The 19,862-nt window shown below is 37.2% G+C and overlaps 2 protein-coding genes across 2 annotated transcripts; one reads left to right on the top strand and one right to left on the bottom strand.

The window, feature by feature from the left end:
- Positions 1–128: 128 nt before the first annotated feature.
- Positions 129–18,037, bottom strand: LOC118276937 (pro-resilin-like). Its single transcript, XM_035595562.2, has 7 exons — positions 17,885–18,037; positions 13,883–13,917; positions 8,048–8,177; positions 6,401–6,525; positions 2,394–2,529; positions 1,403–1,498; positions 129–829 (listed from the first exon to the last, which is right to left on the bottom strand). The coding sequence occupies exons 2-7, from the start codon at positions 13,895–13,897 to the stop codon at positions 714–716; spliced, it is 618 nt and encodes a 205-aa protein (XP_035451455.2). The 5' UTR covers positions 13,898–13,917; positions 17,885–18,037; the 3' UTR covers positions 129–713.
- Positions 3,135–4,245, top strand: LOC118276982 (uncharacterized). The gene has a single exon (XM_035595622.2). It carries the CDS (start codon positions 3,353–3,355, stop codon positions 4,205–4,207), a length of 855 nt encoding a protein of 284 aa, XP_035451515.1. The 5' UTR covers positions 3,135–3,352; the 3' UTR covers positions 4,208–4,245.
- Positions 18,038–19,862: the final 1,825 nt, after the last annotated feature.

The following is a 19,862-nucleotide window of genomic DNA, read 5'->3' on the forward strand; positions in this document are numbered from 1 at the left end:
CGGATCAGTGGAAGCAGTTGTATGAGTTTCTATACAAGACTAACTAAAATCCATTGCGTGCGATGCGTACGATGCGAGCCTGTGGACGCGTCCCTTAAAGGTTGTTTGTGTTTAATAAAACATGTAGATTTCAATAAAATGTTTTTATTAAAAAATCTTGGTATAAAATACTTAAAACTATGAGTGTTTTTTTTTTGTTTTAGTAAATAGTATTTGTAGTCAATGTTACATAAATATATATTATATTACATTATTTTAAAGAGGAAAGATCTGTTGGTATGTTTGTATTGATTAGTCTCCGCAATTACTAGATCAATTTTGAAAATTGTTGACATGTTAGGATTGTAATTGAAATTGCGATCAATTTAAGATAAACTTACGAGTTTATTATGTACATACATACATAGGTACAAAATATGCATATAAATACAATTTAAATTAGTTTCATTTAGTTAAATATTGCATAAATTTCATACAAAAACAGTTTTGTTAAACATTTATCATCAGTTTCTTTAACAAAAATATAACCAAAACAAGTTAATTATAAAGAAGTTCCAAATTACAATAATCCATTTTTGAAGTCGGTTAAAACATCATAGGTAATAACTATTTTTAACTCTTATACTGTACAAAAATGGTAACTTAAACCTTACATAGGTACGTAACAACAGTCGTTGGTTGCAGTAACCAGTGGGTTAACGGTTAAAGTTAACTCAATGGTAACCGGGTGGTCCGTAAGCGGTTGTCGGTTTGTAACCCTGGTTGCCATGGAAACCGGTTAACGAACCGCTGAAGTCGCTTGGGGATGGGGCATTGTAGTTGTATCCTCCTGAAAGTTTCATCAATTATATTAAAATTTTTGGGTTTTTTTACGTTGGTAGCTCCCCACCACCCTAAGATAAGATATTGTCGCCTGAACATATTATTGTTATATTCATTATATGCAAACACGTAATTAAGGTATTCAGAATTTTAGAGTCACTTCTTGTCACTAAATAATCTGTAAAATTACTACCTCTTTGATCGAAATCGCAAATGGGTTCGATTCCCGGGTCTTGTTCATCGATCGATTCGATCCCGGGTCAAATTGTGGCCAGTATATGGCAATAGGCTCACCCCCTATTACATGGGACTTATAAATAACACAAATGGGTATAGTGGTATTACGTGCCGTAATGTGCACCTCAGCCTACCCCTTCGGGAATAATAGGCGTGACATTCCAAAAAGAAAATCTGTAAAATGATTCGCGGGAGGAAACGACAAAAATACGCAGATGACGTTCACAATGCTTCACTATATAACACTCTGAAGCATTACATTTTTACAAATTATCTATGTATTGAAACTAAATTGGTCACAAAAATCTGTAAAGCAAAATAGACCTTACTACAATGTCCATACCTTGCTTATTGTTGTAAGTAGGCTCGGGGTACTTGGCTTGACCTTCGTACCTCACATCAGCGTGGAAACCTGTCTGCCAGTCAGCGTGGTAAGTCACTGTCGAAGAAAGATATAATGGTTTTAATGCCCCATAGAAGTAAGGACATTTCATAATTATCATCAGCCCAAGAGGATATATACAATGTGATAGGGGTGGGACTTCTAACCCGTTAAGGCTGAGTATTACATCTAATTTTATCGACAAATAAATAATATGGGGGGTTGAACCCCCAATTGAAAATATTGATAAAAAATAGTGATTTTTTCGGTAAAAATAATTCACAAATGATTTTTTTTCTCACCAAAACATTATCAAACATATGAAAAAAGTAATGAATTAGTTAGCCAAGGTTGTTAGCTACCGTTTGTCGTATATTTTTTGTTTCTACGACGCATACAACCTTTGATATCAAAAAAAGTAAAAAAAATATTAAAATAGCCATAATTTTTAGGGGGACGGGGATTCGACCCCTTTGACCCGGGACTTTTGTCGATAAAATTAGATGTAGTATTCAGCCTTAACGGGTTAGAAGTCTCACCCCTATCACATTGTATATCCACATAAAATCAACGTGACAGTTCATTGTCTGACTATGGACCTTCCCTTCAGTATAGAGTTTTGCCATAATCACCACACTCTGATAAACGGGTTGGAGACCGCAATTTAAAGCTTTCAGGTTTATCAGATAGTGCTGTTGCAAGATATCTGTTAAATGTGCATACAAGGGTGGGCTGAGAGTCGTACTTGACTAATGTAATCGAATAATGTGGGAGAGCCATGCTTCGGCACGACTGGGTCGGCTCGACCGGAACAATACCACGGCCTCACAGAAAACCGACGCCAAACAACTTGTATAGTGTTTCGTTGTGTGAGTGAGGTTGTCGGAGGCCCAATTACCCCCCCTTCCCAATCTGCATAAAACTCATCTGCATATAAGGGTTAGAAACTTACCAATCTGCGTCCTGCCATCAGGTAGATGGACTCTGTATTCCCCACGCACCACGTTACCATCGGAGCTCTCTTTGCGATCGTAGTCATTGCCTGACTGCGCGTCCTTCACTGAGTAGCCGAACTCATAGGATTTGGGCTGGAAATTCACATAAAGATTTATATAACTTAAGCTTTACTCAATAATTTCTCTACATACTGGTAAAAATGGACTTGATCGACAATATCGTTGAAGTAAGTCTCTATAAAGCCAAATGCATTATCTTTTCTATACATAAAAATCAATTGCTGTTCGTCAGTCTCGCTAAAACTTGAAAAAATTCGAAAAACTCGCTAAGGCTCGACCAATTCGGCAAATTTTGGTCTAGAATTATTTGTGGAAGTTCAAGGAAGGTTTAAAGGTGAGAAAAAATGTTTGAGGCGGAACGCAGTTTACTGGGCCAGCTAGTTTGTCACAAAGTTCATCTCAATAAAATGAATCATAACTTAGATATGTACTAAACTACTAAATTCCTTCATTCACAAGTCATCGTAGGAAGGCAACACTTATCAAATAATTAAAGCCCTAATAAAACCCAACAAGGGACGTTACAAATAAAAGTTCCAGACTATTAAATCAGTCAAGAAATTCCATTAATTCATACCACAGCTTAACGAGCTCAATTACGTTCCCACTGGCCACGTAAATCCCAACACATGGAACACAGACATGAGACGACCTCTAAAATTGTTTACAACAATTTGCTCATTTACGAGAAGTCAGCTGAGCGTGCAGACAAACAGATTTACAGGAAACATTAATAAAACAACATGAAACCTTTATCACAAAAGCAGAAGAACGAAATTCGAATGCAAAGAGAGGACAGGACGGTAACAATGATGTTGGCAAAACTAAGATAAGTAATCAAAACATTAACAATGCCAGTGGTGAAGCTGATTCAGTTTGTGTCGCACGCTCAAAAATGTCCAGCAAAGTGCTACTCGTGGCGATACTCGCGTGCGTGGACGCGAAGATGACGATATTTCTTACCGATACACCTATTGAAAAAATAGGAACGAGAATATACAGAAAAGAATTGCTAACGAACGCTTTTCCCAGTCCAAAAGAACTAGCGTACGACTCTACTAGCAGAAATCTGTTTTTCATGTACATGGACGATGTAGCACAGAATTCGAGACGTGCTTTCGTTAATGTGGTAACAAAGCAAGCAAGGAAAATTGAAGGGATAACAAGGAATAAAGCGACTGCAGTTGACCCAGATACAAGTGAAGTGTATTTCGGATCAGACGATGGACTATATAAATATGATCCTATTACCAATGTTGCTACAAATATTGGTTTATACAACATGAACGTTTTCAAAATAGTTATAAGGAACAATGAGATGTACTTAATCGACGCTAATGATCATATGATTTACAAGATATTCAACAGAGGGCAGACAGCAGTGAAGTTTGGAAATATGAAGACAGTGATGGAATTCGAAGTGGATAACCAGAAGAATGTGCATGTAGTGACCATGTGTGGAGTGTTCTGTGCTTATAATAGTCAAGAAGTGATTAAAAACAAAGATTTGCGTGTCGTGTATCACTTTTTCGTTGAAGGTGAAAAGACCTTTGGACTCTCCGATGATGGTATTCATGAAATTGACTGTTTTAATGGTACGGCTAGGAAAGTAGCTAATATGAACTTTTTCCCATCAAGCATGATCTTTGGAGATTATGGCGACATATTTTATAGTATCAACGACGATATCTATAGGTTAAGGCCGATTAATTCTTATCATATCTATAATGTGCGCACGAAGACTAATTAATCGTATAATTTGTTTATTAAATTTTGTAATATAAACAACAGTTGTTTTCAATTGCATTCGTGATTCTGGGAATATGCAGTCATTCCAAATAAACAGTACTGATAAACCGAAAAAGTAATATTAAAACTTAGTAAGTCTCAATTAAAAGAGATGACCATTCTATTTGTAAATTCGTATATACAAACAAACAGACTATTCAGTTCACTGTTTTATTACTAAACATAACATTATAACATTGGTTACACAATGAAATCAATACTTATATCATCACAATATCACACTTTTTTATATTCAAACAAGCTGAACCCTATCAAATGTATTTGCTATACTCCTTTAGAGATGTGCTTTGTAACTATGCTACAAAAATGTAATTGCTAAGCTGTGAAACTATGTGACCGTTTCCACTGATACTAAGCTGTGTAGCTGTGCGAGGAATATGCGCAGCTCGAGTATACGATGTATCGATAGTAGGGAAGCCATTCGCATCCATACCAGGCATCGTTCCATATAAAATAAAACATAGCTTAGGTGAGTCCGTTTCCACTAGTGCTATGCTATGTGTACCAATGAATATGATTGGTGGAAGACAAACGCATCCACAGCAACATAAAACCAACGAAACAATGTAAACAAGTATTGTATTGTAAATCTGATTGAAAAAGAGTAACCTATGGAGTTTCTTGCTCGTTCTTCTCCATAGGAATCTACACTTTGACACGAGCCAAAAGCTTCACTAAAAGACTGACCGACAAACAAGCATTTTGTTTTCTTTATACTGTAACTGTAATATTTGCTTTGACGTTCAAAAGGACCTTCCCGGTCTATTTGAAATAAATAATTTTGACTTAACTTGGCAACGTAGCTTAGCACATTTCAGGTAGAAAAGTACCGGTAGTCGCTAACAAAATGTATTCTACCATCTCTACGTAATTTCAGGAATCAAAATGTATTATTATAGGACTTTAGTGTCTTCGAAATACTTCCTCAAGCCCTGTTACCAGCATATAATGAATATGACGTAACTTTCTAATTACCACATCTAGTTGTTGTCAATGAATGCTAAACAGTGGAATGACGTCATTGTTGTGACATGCTGACTTCATTCGGAGTAAACTGTTTACTATTTATATTGCCACACGTTTGTCCGGTAGTAGGAAATATAACTAGCAAGCATGGGATCTCGAATTAATTAAACTATAATCGGGACAGGTAGAATATTGGTTAGGTAATTATTTTGATAATGGGTACTAGAATACCTAGAAAGGAAGCACTCACGGAGTAAGAATAGTTGTAATACTTAAACAAATTCCACTTCTGAATTAGATCAATTGGACATGCATCATCATTAAATCATAACCTGATATCAATCGGTACTGAATTAAAAACCAGAATTAAGTAATTGAATGGTTGACTAATATTTTACAAGGTGTGAAGCGTAAGGAAATCATACCCTCCACAATTTGTAAAAGTAGGTACATTTAGTTCCATTTTTGTTGAGGGTGGAAAATAATTATTCAATGACTTCTGCCGCTTTGCGAGGCGATAGGGAGTGTCAGACTCTTACTGACTAAAAACCACCCCGCACCTACTCCTACTTTTCGAGCCGGAGCCCCGGTAACCCGCTAGGTAGTCCGCAATACCGGATTAGACATCAGCCTTACTGGGCCCTATCTGTGGTGATCTGATGGCTCGTTGAGCGCCGTATGCACTGGTCTGGTTCTAGTCGGGTGGCGAGCTACCCTTACTCGCTGTCCGCAGACCCGCACTTACGGCAGCCGGAGACTCATTTAGACCTGCTATCAGGTTTTAGGATTCTTTATTTCTTCTGAATAAACTGTAAATGCGCTCATAAGTTTTTTCACAACCGCGGGCATAATACTATATGGTTTCTGCGGTACCAGATATATTATATCTTTATATATATATAATTCTTCTGTAAGCGTATATGTTACTGAACTTCTCTTAAACGACTGGACCGATTTTGATGAAATTTTTTGTGTGTGTTCAAAGGAATTTTGTCCGCTGAACAATGTTTTTTAATGTAAGGCCCCAGGTTTATTAGTAGCTGTCCATTTTGGAACTGTTTTAAATACGCTCCGATAAGTTTTTGCAAATTAAAGACGCGTAGACATAATAAATGGTCTGTCTGAGGTACGCTAGTGATATCTGTAATTTCAGAGATTATGTACTTACAACTTCACTGTCGTGGCCGTGTCCATGACCATGGTCATGCCCATGATGTCCATGCCCGTGGTCATAGTTCTGGCCACCAGAGCCGAAGGTCGGAGGCAGGTAGTTGTTGCTGGGGGCTGTGAAACCTGGAGGAGTACAGGAGTTGTAGTAACGTGATCATTCCTAGCACCCAAAGGGCCGGCAACGCCTCTGGGGCCTTAGTCTGCTATTACAATTGTGTCAGAATGGTCGATCACTGAGCAGTGCGAGAGGGACGGAGCTATGTAGGTTGTATAGCTCCGTCTCTCTCCGTCACAATTGTAATAGCAGACTAAGGGCCCTGGTGTTTCAAGTGTCCATGGGCGGCAATTGCTTACCATCAGGTGATACGAATGCTCGTTTACCGGCATGGTCCATAAAAGAAATGTGGGCGCAAATTGGAATTATTATTATAGGCTACAGTTATTAATTTGTGTGTACAAATAGGGATGATGACGGGGTATGATAATTAAAAATCTATTTAGTCTGTCAGTTAGGTAATTAAAAAATATTAGACACGTATTTTTTTTGTTTTGTTGTGTAAGAAAACAATAGTTAGACAAAACGAATCAAAGTAACTATAGGAGTAGAAGCACTTTTGAGTACAAAACGTATACACAAAAGTGACGTCACGCGATATTTCAATTCAATATATCATCGGAAGTATTTGTTTCCGTAAGAAAATAAAAAATACGAGTCTAATGTTTTAAAACAATCAAGACGGATATTGAAATAATAAATTAGTCATCTACCTTATTGTTGTATAACTTGTGTTTGTAAACACAGGAGAAAATCCTAGTTATTAACAGTGTTTTAATAGAATGGCAGGCAAGGAAAGGAATCGAACCTCATATATCTATAATCACGGAAATATTTTTCACTAGCTTCCTGATTTTGCGATAGACAGACAGGTACACAAATCTCACTGAAGTTTATTTAATAAATATGACGGCAAACGAGCCGACGGATCACCTGGTGGCAAGCAATCAGCGTCGCCAATGGACACCCGCAACATCAGAGGAGTAACAAGTGCGTGCGCCCGGCGAGAAATCTATATATTAATACGTGATGCAAAAACTTTGGACCACTTTTTACGAAAATTGCGCGGACGTAGGAGCATAAAATTTGGTACACTTATAGTTTATGTGTAGGAGAGGTGCATAGCGCTAATATTTTTCAAAAATAATGCTTATAAAGTACATTAAATCAATAAATAAAACATTACACACACATGCATAGTATCTGATCGTATTTGACAAAACGTCAAAATCGATAGACATTGCGATGATATTCTCACGTCTCATATGAAAAGAGTTTTATAAAAGAGTTTGAATTAAATAAAAATTATCCTTCAACGTACGTTAAGTGGTATTGTAAATTAAATCATATATGGTCGAATTTCGGCCACTAGGCGACCACTAGTTGTATTAAAAACGTTAATATTGAGCATGCATGAAAAGACTGTATTCGTAGTAATTGGTCTATTGTCTCAGAATACCCCTATGGGAGACAGGCGTGAAGTTATGTAAGTATGTAATGTAAACATTGTTTACAAAGTATTCTTTCTTTAAATTATAAACAAAATGAACACAAAAAATAGTATCTATAATTATCTGTAAAGCTACTGACCAGTGGTAGGCGGTAAATAACTGTTGGTAGGAGAATTGTAGCTGTTGTGCCGGGTCGGTTGCTGGTAGTTGTACCCGGAGACTGGCGGCTCGCTGGTGGCTGCTGCAGCGAGCAGAGTCACGAGGAACACCTGAAAGTAAGTAGAAGAACAAAGGATGAGCAGGTTTCAAGGAATTTGAGAGAATACTTAGCTTTTTATCACCGATTTGCTAACTAAGGTTGAGGATCAGGCAGGCCTGATGAAAAGCAATAACTGTAGCCTATATAAGTTTTTAAACTGACATAGTCACTAGTAATTTATATGGATGAACAATTCATCCGTAATTGTGGCGCTTGCAACAATGCCGAAATATCGGAAACTCGCAAAAACAAATAAACATAATAAATATCCCGTTTTAAGTTCTAATGATATTACTGTAGTATATACACTTTCAGATTATATTATCTCATGTGCTCTTCATTCTGTATTGCATAGAACTGCATCACCTAATGATAACATTACCATCGCCTCCTGTGCATACCCCCCTGCAACACCAATGGTGTTACAAGTGCGTTACTGGTATAGGGGATATAGGGCTAATAAGGTCCATCGATAACCTTATTAATACGGGTAAAAGCAATGGTATTACACTTGTTAACCCAGCTCATTCGCACCGAAGCATGGATATTGACCTGTATCCTACATTAATGACTGATTGAGAATTTCTAATTTGACTTGTTCTGAAAATGGTCTAATACTGTACTACATTACCGATCTTTATTTTTCCTTACCCATACATCAAAACGACATCCTTCTGAAAATATTTAAAAGCCAGATAAATGACCATTCCAGGAAAATTCCCAATTTTTTCTTTGAAGGAGGAAAATCATTCAATAACTTCTCTCGGCGAGTGGGAGTGTCAGACTCTTAATGACTAAAAACCACCCCGTTCCTAGTCCTGATTTTCGAGCTGGAGCCCCGGTAAACCCGCTAGGTAGACCGTAGGAATATATATATCCAGAAGGAAAATTCGCACTTAGATCTTGCATAATCCCTCACTTAGGCAACCATACGTGTATGTGTATGGGAGGAACCTCTTATTCATTTACGTGGGAATTAGCTTAGCGAATACATAAGTAATTATGCATGTTGGCCGGTGAAAGGGCTGGCCATTACATTTCTGCAAGGTTCCTGGTAATGCGCTGGTAGGTGGACGACCCAGTGCTATTAGCCAAACGGCATTTTAAGCCGGAAAAAATAGAAAACTCAATATATGGACTTGACGTAAAACTTAACATCAGAATAGGATCTGTATATTTTATCTATCCAATATCAGACTGTACATTTTGCCCTACTGCTGGGTAAAGGCATCTTTCCATATCAAGAAGGCATAAGCATTGAATTATTACGCTTGCTTCCGGTGGATAGCTGATTTTTAATGTATACTAGCAAACCCGGCGAACCACGTATCAATTTTTACCTGTTTCCCTGTTTTTTTCTTATTTTTTTCCAGAATTTTCTGTCTAATGCTATAAACCTCACAGAGCCCGAGACCTTTCCAACCCTTCAATCCGTGGAAATCGGTTCGTGCGTTCTGGAGTTATAGCGTCAGGAAGGAAAACCCGACTTATTTTTATTTTATAGAAAATGATGTCGACTAGTGTACGTGTGTACATAGGACTCATACTCAGTACAATAGCACAAAAAACGAAAACAAAAGAACTTTCCATTCAATTGTTTTTGCATTGTATTGTCAAAATAGATGTAACTCTATTATTTTAGAACCTAAATGTAACAGTAACAACATACTTATTATGCAAAATATTTTGCTATGTTTAGGATAGACTAACAATACAATAGAGTGTTAGTTTTCATTCCGCTTGTACCTAGATGTATTTTCAGCGTGCGGTATGCGGCACCGCCCTACCGCCCGCAATTAAATACTAATGCAGCAGAGGTGCAACACAAAAACACACACACGACACGCAACAACGCTGCCGCCCATGGACACCCGAAACACCAGGGGCGTTATAAATGCGTTGCCGGCCTTTTGGGGTGTAGAAATTTAAGGTTTCGTGGGGAATTGGGGATTAGGCAGATTGAGAATGGAGGTAATTGGATAAAACTCACTCACACAACGCAAGCGTTGTTCGAGGAAATAACGCATGGCTCTCCCACTTGTGGTGTGTGGGAGTGTGTGTAATGTAGAGGAGACCCACGGTCCAGCAACGGAGAGTCACGGACTGTTGATGATGATGATGATGCAATACATTCAATAATACAATTGTTTAACTTTGTAATTTAATTAAATGAAATTTTGGCACTGTAATCACGGAAGTTAAACTTTCACGACTATTGTTCTAGGCATTTTGACATAGATAAATATATTTAAAAAAATGTGCACATTACCTCAATGATCGAGTTCACAAGTGCTATTCTATGAAAATCTATGTTTTCGCGTCGGTAAAAGCGTAATTGACACTTTTTTTTGTTGTAATATGGATAGAAATTTTCTTATACTCCCTCTCGCCTCGCTTAAGCCAGGAGAAGAAATTGGACGATTTTCTTCCTTTAAATAAAAAAGATTGTACGAACGTTTATTACTCACTTAAAAACCTCATGGATACTGAGATAGTGTTAAATCTTTTTAAACAAACATTGTGTAGCTAGGAAATAATGTAATGTAGTCCGCCAGAAACAATAGTTCCCATGGTACACTGACCGACCATAGACCATTTTCTTTGTTGTACCTCTATAAACATAGGTTTACATGGATGTAACTATGGTGGGTATAATTTTAAAATCGCATCGTCATCATCATATTTTGGTATATCAGTCAAGACCTCTGCTGCCTATGTAAATAGGCCTCCTCCAATGGCTTTCAGATAGGCTGGTTGGAAGAGACCTGCATCCAGTGGCTCCCTACGGTCTTTACAAGGTGATCTCTCAAGTGTTCAAGGTCAGCCATGAGTCTATGGTTGATTAATAGACAGCGTAAAACTTATCGCAAAATTTAAGCACCATCCCGACCGCCCTCGGAGATGCAAAAGGAGCTGCCCTGGCTCTGACTTATTAAGAATATAACCTCTCGTCACATTCACGGTAGAAGAAGAGAGATTCGAAGTATTACTCAACTCAAAAAAGGAGTGAGGAGGAATGTTAGTGTAGTGTGCTTGCTTTGATCCGGAGCTGCGGACTAACTAACGGGTTTACCGGGGATCCAGTTCGAAAAGCTTAAGTGGGAAAGGGATGCTATTTAGTTAGTAAGAGTTTGATAGCCCCTCTTGCCTTGCCCAAAGCGGGAGAAGTCATTGGTAGTTTTAGCCTGTACAAAAAAAGTGAGCTTGCGTCTCCATGTAAACCAAATGTTACTGAGACGTCTCAAAGCGATTACAACAAGAATTATATCACCATTAAAAGTGTAGCAAGTGATGCGTTAGTGTGCGGTCTGTAGGCCATAATACATGACTGAGATAATACAGGTTACAGGACAATCCATTTTAGTCACAAATGCGACTGCCGATGGTTGAGTCTTGGATATCAGAGATATTGGATCACCTAAGTTTTTAGAGTTAAGGACTAAGTTTTTGGACTGCCTCATTGGCCGAGTGATCGCAATTGCGACTTCCACGCAGGAGTCTCGTGTTCGATTTCAGTGTCGGGCTAAGTAATACTGGGCATTTTTCGGTTTTTCGAAAATTTCATCATCCGAACGCGGTTAAATAATACAGTAACGAATAAAAAAAATTAACTGTTAGATTTTTATCATAACAGCCAGTGTGTACTGTGGCTATAACAATTCCACTAGGCGACATACGTAGGTACATTTATAATATACCCGGTACACGGTATCCCATCGCAAAACTGCTATTCATAACATATCTATAACAATTCACACGATAATTATTTTATTTTAGCGTATCTCAACCTGAAAAATGTCTAATAACACTGAATATTTACGGGATAAACGAGCAGATGAATATCTGATGGTAAGTCCACGTCCAGAAGGAGATGGCGAAACAAACTTGACACCTACAATAAGGATTGGTTACTGAAGCTGAAAGAGGAGTGTAATGCCCTGCAGTGGAACGATCAGGGCTAAAATTAAAAAAAAGTAATCTACTATGATCATGAACAGCCACAAAACCAGAGGAGTTCCATCCACAACACAAGGCCTTTTAGAGATTAGGGATGCTTATATAGTGTTCTAGCTTGTGGAGCTGTTACCGGGGCTTCGGCTTGAAAAGCTGGAGTAGGAACAGGGTGGTGTTTAGTTAGAAATAGTCTGATCCCTATCGTCTCGCTCAAGGCGGGAGAAGTCATTGCCCCCACTAAAAAAAGGCTTAGAAGGAGATGACGGGACAAACTTGACACCTACGATAAGGATTGACCACAGAAAGCTCTGCACAGAGAGAAGTGGAAGGAGAGCAGTAATCCTTCCACAGCAGGGCATGGCCTATGCCCTGCTGTGGAAGGATTACTGCTTAAAATAAATAAATAAACTGAAGATATCTCTACTAAACAACATAGGTATCAAAATCATTAAAAAACGTTGAGAAACACAGTTTTAAAATAGACATTTCCCAATACATAGGTACGGGCATTCTATTATTTGTCATATAATAATAGTTGCGTGAACGCAATTGGATCAAACTCGTAGGTAATTTTATTTTGAAATGTGTTTATCCATAATAAATGCAGGTACCTATCTAGTTGATTACCTGCTGGTAGTAGTCGAGAATTAAGTGACGCAAGTAATGAGGAGGTTGCGGCTTTGGTTTTGGGTTAAGCTACGCTTGCCAAGGTTTGGTTGTGGATGGGTGATCTTTATTAACATTTTGAGATTTTTTATATCCATCAATCCAACCTTGAAACCTACCAACGGCAAGTACCAATGTGACTTTTTCCCAGTTATATATTTTCCAAGATTATTTAGACACCACTGACAAAACGGTGAAGGAAAACATATTGAGGAAACCCTGGGCTTATAATATTAATAAAAACGTGGTGATTAATGCTCAAACCTTATAGCTGTGTGAAAAGAGGGATTTGGTCATGTTGTTGTTGTTGATATTTTGGGTAGACCCCTCTCAGCCTGTTTTAGTTCTTCATGACCCATAACTAGCCCTGCATAGTTAGGATGGACGCGTAAACTGGGATTTGGTCATTAGTATAAATTACAATTTTAATAACTATGATAATAAGACTGATTTCAGTAATTAATGTAAAACTACAGATTCGAAAGTATAGATTTCGATTCTTAAGTCGTACAAATAATGTTTAGTAGTTCGAACTAATTTGTGTTGTAATTTGAGTTAATAATAACATTAAGTTTGAAATTGCAACCAATTCAACAGCGAAAGAGGTATGTACTATTCGTAGCTATTGGCGTTCCATTGTCTCTGCCTACCTCGATGGGAGACAGGCGTGAGGTTATGTATATATTATGTCAACAGCTAATCTAATCCCTTCAAGAAAAAAAAAACATGATGTCACAAGAAAATTGCCATCATTTTAACCATAATTTCCCCAATATTTCCTAAGCCATCATATCATTACGTGCGTTCCCAAGCATGACGCTGCCTTGTACCTAAGTTATTAGGATTGATGATAAAATTACTCTTACTTAGATGGGCTGATATATGCAATCATGTGTTATGCATGCGTTGGTTGTGGGCAGAAAATATAACATTATAAAAAAGTAAGTTAATCTGCTTTAAAAAACTGAGAATGGTTGGCAGTGGTTGGATGCGAAGAGATGAAGATCGAGTTCAGTGGCCTATTGGTGATACTATGTCCAGGAGTGGACGAAAACGTGGTGGTGAAAAAGTTTCAAATAGAGTATGTTTGCTTACCTTGCAATACACCATTTTGGAAGATCTGCAATAACCTGCAAAGAAAAAATAACAAATATACATATAACGTAAATTAAATAAATAAATGTGAAGTCTATTACAAAATCAATTATTCGAGGGTAGTTGTTAGCCAGTATAACCAAATGTATGACTCTCCTTCTTCACCTAATTACCTTGCTTCTTACTTCCAATATTCTTGCGCCAACCACACTAAATTTCTTCGTTCATCTCAAAATCGACACCTTCAGTGTGTCTCTCATCGCACTGACTTCCTTCACTCTTCTTTTTTCATTCAAGCTGTTCTTCTGTGGAATGCGCTCCCCAAGGAGATCAGAGTGGCAAAGAGTCGCAGTTCCTTCAAATTTAAAGTCCGCGAGCATATAACGAAGGATTGGCAGAATCAAAACAATTGAGGATACTTATTTCTCCATATCACTATTTTCACTATTTATATTATATATGTAGTCGTTTAACAGTGGATATATATTGTATTATATGTATATGTTTATGTGTATATATGTATATAAGTATATAATATGTATCTTCATATATATATTATGTATGTATAAGATATATTGTATTCATATATTTATTCTTTTGTGCTTGTGTTATGACTTAGCATCAATCCGCTTCATTTCTCTGCACTACCCTATGGTTGACTGTTAGAGAATGCCTTAAGGCATTAAGTCCGCCATTCACTGTATTTGTGATGAAGTTTAAATAAATAAATAAATAAATGTATGAATGTGACGTATGTATTCTTATAACGGGTGTCCCAATAAGAACGCAAGATTTAAATTTGGCGGCATTCGAAGTTTCATTGTTTGACATTTGAACACGTGTTATTTTTTGTTAGTATAAGGTACGAGGTTAGTAAAAATGGAGCGCTACACGATTAAAAATGAGCCAGGTCAAGCGCAAACAGTCAATCATGGTGTTCGGTATCGTAAAATGATAACCAGTCTTTTCGTACCTCGAATTGAAGAAATGGATTTGGAGGGCATGTGTTTTCAACAAAATGGCGCCACATGTCATACAACCAGAGAAACAATTGAATTGCTGCATCAGACATGTCCCGTCATGTGATTTATCAACATTAGACTTTTTTCTTTGGGGTTTCTTAAAGTCGATGGTTTATGCGAATAAGCCGACGACGACTCAAGCCTAAAAAGGAAATTGGACGCTGTATTAATGAAATACCGCAGCATTTATGCAAAACGGTCATTGAAAATTTCATTGAAAGATCGCGTATGTTTCAGCAAACCAGCGGCAGCCATCTGCCCGATGTATTGTTCCATAGATAACCTCATCCTCTCTACTTTACGATATTATAAAGCATTCACGATTTTTTTAAAAATATCTTTGTTTTATTTAAAATTTAAATCTTGCGTTCTTGTTGAGACACCCTTTATGTCTACGAGTTTCCGATATTTCGGCCCTGTTGCAAGCGCCATGATCACGGTTGAACTGCAGTGGATTTTTAAGAGCAGACAAATCGGTCTTCCCTCTTTCTAGTTCGCTAAAGCTATCTTTACACTCTCTATGAGAGATAGATCATGGCGCTTGCAACAGTGCCAAAATATCGGAAACTAATAGACATAGATAAACTACCAAGTTTATCTCGTCTTAAGTTCTAATACTAGTGTTAGTGACCAAGTGAGTTTAAAAACTTTCTATTTTCCTATTTTATAATGATTATTTATTTTTACTCATAAAGAGCGTGGTTTAGTTACAATGAGCTTAAATGACTATTCATAACAAAGCTATGACAATAAACAAACTGTATTAGTATTATTTTTTTTCTTTTATACATATCTCTCAACCTATCTTTAAAGACGATAATTGACCTGAATTCACCAGAAATAAGCAATCAGCGCCGCTCATAAGCACTCGCAATATAAACAGAGTTAAAAATCTAAGTATCTGTCTCAACATAACATCAGAAACAAACAAAATACCCAGAAACAAGCTATCTCCACACCTTGTAAATCTATAATCTAATCGCTGGCCATCGGACTATCAAACAATAGTCCAGTCCCACGCAAGATGGCGATCTATTACATAACACGTACGTAAGTTAAGAAAATGCCTTCACAATTAAAACAATTACATAAAAGTTAAGGGAAGATTTATAGCGTATCAGATTATAGTACTCCCATACTCTGTGTTAAAGCGGTTTTAATTAAACTTTTATATATGTATGTTGTAATTCATGTAACTAGTGTTTAATTTGTTGGTTTGTTTCCTTAGTGAAAATGTTTACTTCCTTTTGATTATGGTTTTTTTTACTTTGACTATAAAATATTTATTGTCATAGGTTACTTTACAAAAGTTGACAAATAAATTATACACAGACTTTAAACTACAATTTTAGAAGAATTATTATGTTTGTGAATTGAATAAAAAGTGTTTTAAGTACCTACTCATAGCAGTCGATCTCAACACCACTGTCAACAGTTTGAATAAAATTGTTGTTTATATTTTAAAATTTGTCTTTTTGATGGGGGAAAGCATCAAATTACTACTGTTCCCGTCCTAGGTTAGGCGAGAGGGTGTACCTTACTTTCTAAAAACTACCCCGTTACTACTCCTGCTTTGAGTGCTGGTAACGATTGCGGTTTTCCGCAACCCCGGTGAAACATAGGCCCCAGTGGGCCCCGTTTATGGTGGTGTAACTACAAAGCACTTGTACCCTATTACATTCAACTCATAACATAACTGGTGCGGCTTTACCGGCGCTCCGGCTCGAGAAGCAGGAGTAGAAACGGGGTGGTTTTTAGTCCTTACAAGTCTGACACTCCCTCTCGCCTCGCCCAAGGCGAGAGAAGCTATTGGATGATTTTCTCCCCTCAAAAAACAGAACATAACACACTGGTAAAAAGCTTTTACGTATCTACATAATACACACATAAAACAATATACATAAAACGTAAAACCAACAATAATATTTGATTACGGCCCTTATGAAATGCATCTATCGAAAACACTAAAATTGACTTTATTGTCCCATTACTAAACTGTAGTTAAAACTTATTATTATTACTTTTTAAAAGGGATTTTTGTTACCTAACTGTTATGTAGTGTAACCTTAGTATGAGTTTGCTTTACGTTTAAAGTAATCGAAACGAGAGCGCGTTCGGCGCTCTGATTTGTTGGTTCTTTCGCGGCGACCAATCGGATCGCCGAACGCGCTCTTGTTTCGGTTACTTTAAAGATAAAGCAAGTTTATACAAAGGGTACAGACACAAATTGGATATCGTAACAGTTTTTAAAATATTATTTTTTGTCCGCTGAAGATAAAAATAAAGATTCACTGAGAACTTAGTACTAGCCCGTACCACAGAATACTACCCGAACAGAATATATTATTACTATCTATCGGTAAGATCGGGTAACTTTGACCCAAATTACAAATCCAAAACAAAGCGTATATTAGTTTTTTTTAAGTTTTTGATTGATTACATATCGAATAGTTATTACTTATTACATATCACATTAATATTATAATGTAAAGGTTAACTCGTTTAGATTTTTTATTGTTTGTCCGTCAACCATGCTGGAATGAAACTACTGAACCAATTTTGATGAAATTTGATATACAGGCAGGGTATGAGCTGATTTGGATGGTAGGATTTTTATCACACGGGAACGCGGGCGATTTAATATACGAATAGAACTAATAGCTGAAGTTAAAAATATTTGTGACAATTCAATAGAACTTATGACAACTCAATCAAATATACAGTATTGGGAAACCTTTTCTAACTTAATTTAAACCACGTACTTGTTATCAACATTTATGTTCCTAGAAGCACATGCCGTTTACCCTTTACGTGATACCCTTTGTGATAGTCTACCTACTTAAATAAAAAAAAAACTATTATAATTGTAACAATAAAGCTAAATCGAATAATCATAGTAGGTAAGTAAACATAAATACAATATCTATAATGAATGACTTAAAAACTAATATAAAACAAAAATAAATAAATAAACATTTACCTTTTATCCAAATACAAAAGAAATAACACAAAAAAACACAATAATTTTCAAATTACGTGAAAAATAATAAAACGAATGGAATTGCCGCGCAAATTTGAATATAGAATGTATCGCACTGGCCCAGTTCTCTAAACGCACTGATACACTTTATGCTCCATGTTGTTTTTATACACCGACATGTCGAGAGCGCATCTTCATACAGCCTATTGTAAAAAAAAATATAACCTTGCCCATTTTTAAATCGATACTTAGATATCGATTATGATTTACGCTCCGATTGATGCACTTATGTACGATTTGGTCATCATTCTTTTTATGGTCGTAATTAACGTGAATAATAGATTTTTGAAAATTTTATTTTTTTTAAGTTGAACATTGATAGAAACATTTTGGATTTAAGGCTCAGGTAAAAATATGTTAGAATATAAAATAATCATTCTGTGACTGCTGAAGAATAGAAGAAACTTCTTCAAAGTTTCGAACTTATAATTCTCGTGCCGACTAGTTTTTTTATTATTATTATTTAAGAAACTTTGCCCTCGTCTGGTCTAGATGTCGCCATGACATCTTCTATTTTTAAGAAAAATTTGTGGATCACACAAACAGTAGCTCCGGTAGGGAATCGAACGCGCTACCCCGTACTTTGGCAACCGGTTGCCCAGCCACTGCGCCAACCGTGCATTTTTTTTACTCTAGATATTGTTAAATCTTTCCATTTCCGAAATCCTTCTTATTTTAGAGAATGGATAGAACTACCTTGTCTAAATCCCCAATCCTCTAATTCCTTACTCTCAAAGGATAGACAGTGCACTTGTAACTCCTCTGGTGTTACGAGTAGGATGCAAACCACCTTTTTTTAGGGGAGAAAAACATCCAATGACCTCTCCCGCCTTGAGTGAGGCGAGAGGGAGTGTCAGACTCTTACTTACTAAAAACCACCCCGTTCCTACTCCTTCTTTTCGAGCCGGAGCCCCGGTAAACCCGCTAGGTAGTCCGCAGCTCCGGATACAACTTAGGGCACTTAGGACCAAGTATAGGGCTATCAGTTGGGTACCCGGAACTGATGGGAGTGTACCGACGGCAGCCATTATAAAAACACAGGTTCCCAGACAATCGTGTGTTTAATATCAGATCGTACATGCTACCTACACAGTTCAAGGCATAAAAAACTAGACTGAAACAAAAATAACGTAAAGAGCTTAGAAATTCACAAGATTATTAAGGTTAGTGCGGCGGCTGGGCCACCGGCTGCTGTGCAACGTGTGACGGGTTCGATTCCCGCACGGAGCAAATCTTTATGTGATCCACAAATAATCGTTTCGGATCTCCGTGTCATGTGTATGTGAACTTGTATGTTTGTAAACGCATCCAAGACACAGGAGAAAATCCTAGCGTGGGGCAATTGGAATCCTTCATTTCTAAATATTCAGTAATAGGACTTAGGAGGTTTGAAGTTATGCTAAAGGAATTGTAAGAATTTGGTCCCCTATACAAAGTACTCATAATGATATTAGATGATGAAAAAAATATTCAATATGTCCATCTCTACTTACCCTTTCTAAAAACAACAGGCATGATACACATCACACATCAACAGCCTAAAGTAGCCACTGCTACCCAAAGGAGGTCTTCTCGCATAAAGAAGGTTTGAGCATCACCACACTTGCTCAATGCGGGTTGGCGATTTCAAACTTATAATACGAAATGATAAAGTCCATACGACCTCACGATGTTTTCCTTCACCGTTAGTCAGTAGTGTCTTATTAGTCTTAGAAAGTACAGTAACTCGGAAAGAGTCACATTAATAGGTATCGAACCTGCATCCTCTTGCATGAGAAGCGGGCATCAAGACATTTACTTCCATTGTCTCTGTCTACCCCTATAGGAGACAGGCGTGACGTTATGTATGTATGTATGACATTTACTTCAAAACTCCACACTAACTTTACCTCAATCGGGCAATGAACCTAGAACGTGA

This window comes from Spodoptera frugiperda, chromosome 17 (assembly GCF_023101765.2).
Source record: "Spodoptera frugiperda isolate SF20-4 chromosome 17, AGI-APGP_CSIRO_Sfru_2.0, whole genome shotgun sequence".
In the NCBI taxonomy this organism is placed as follows: domain Eukaryota; kingdom Metazoa; phylum Arthropoda; class Insecta; order Lepidoptera; family Noctuidae; genus Spodoptera; species Spodoptera frugiperda.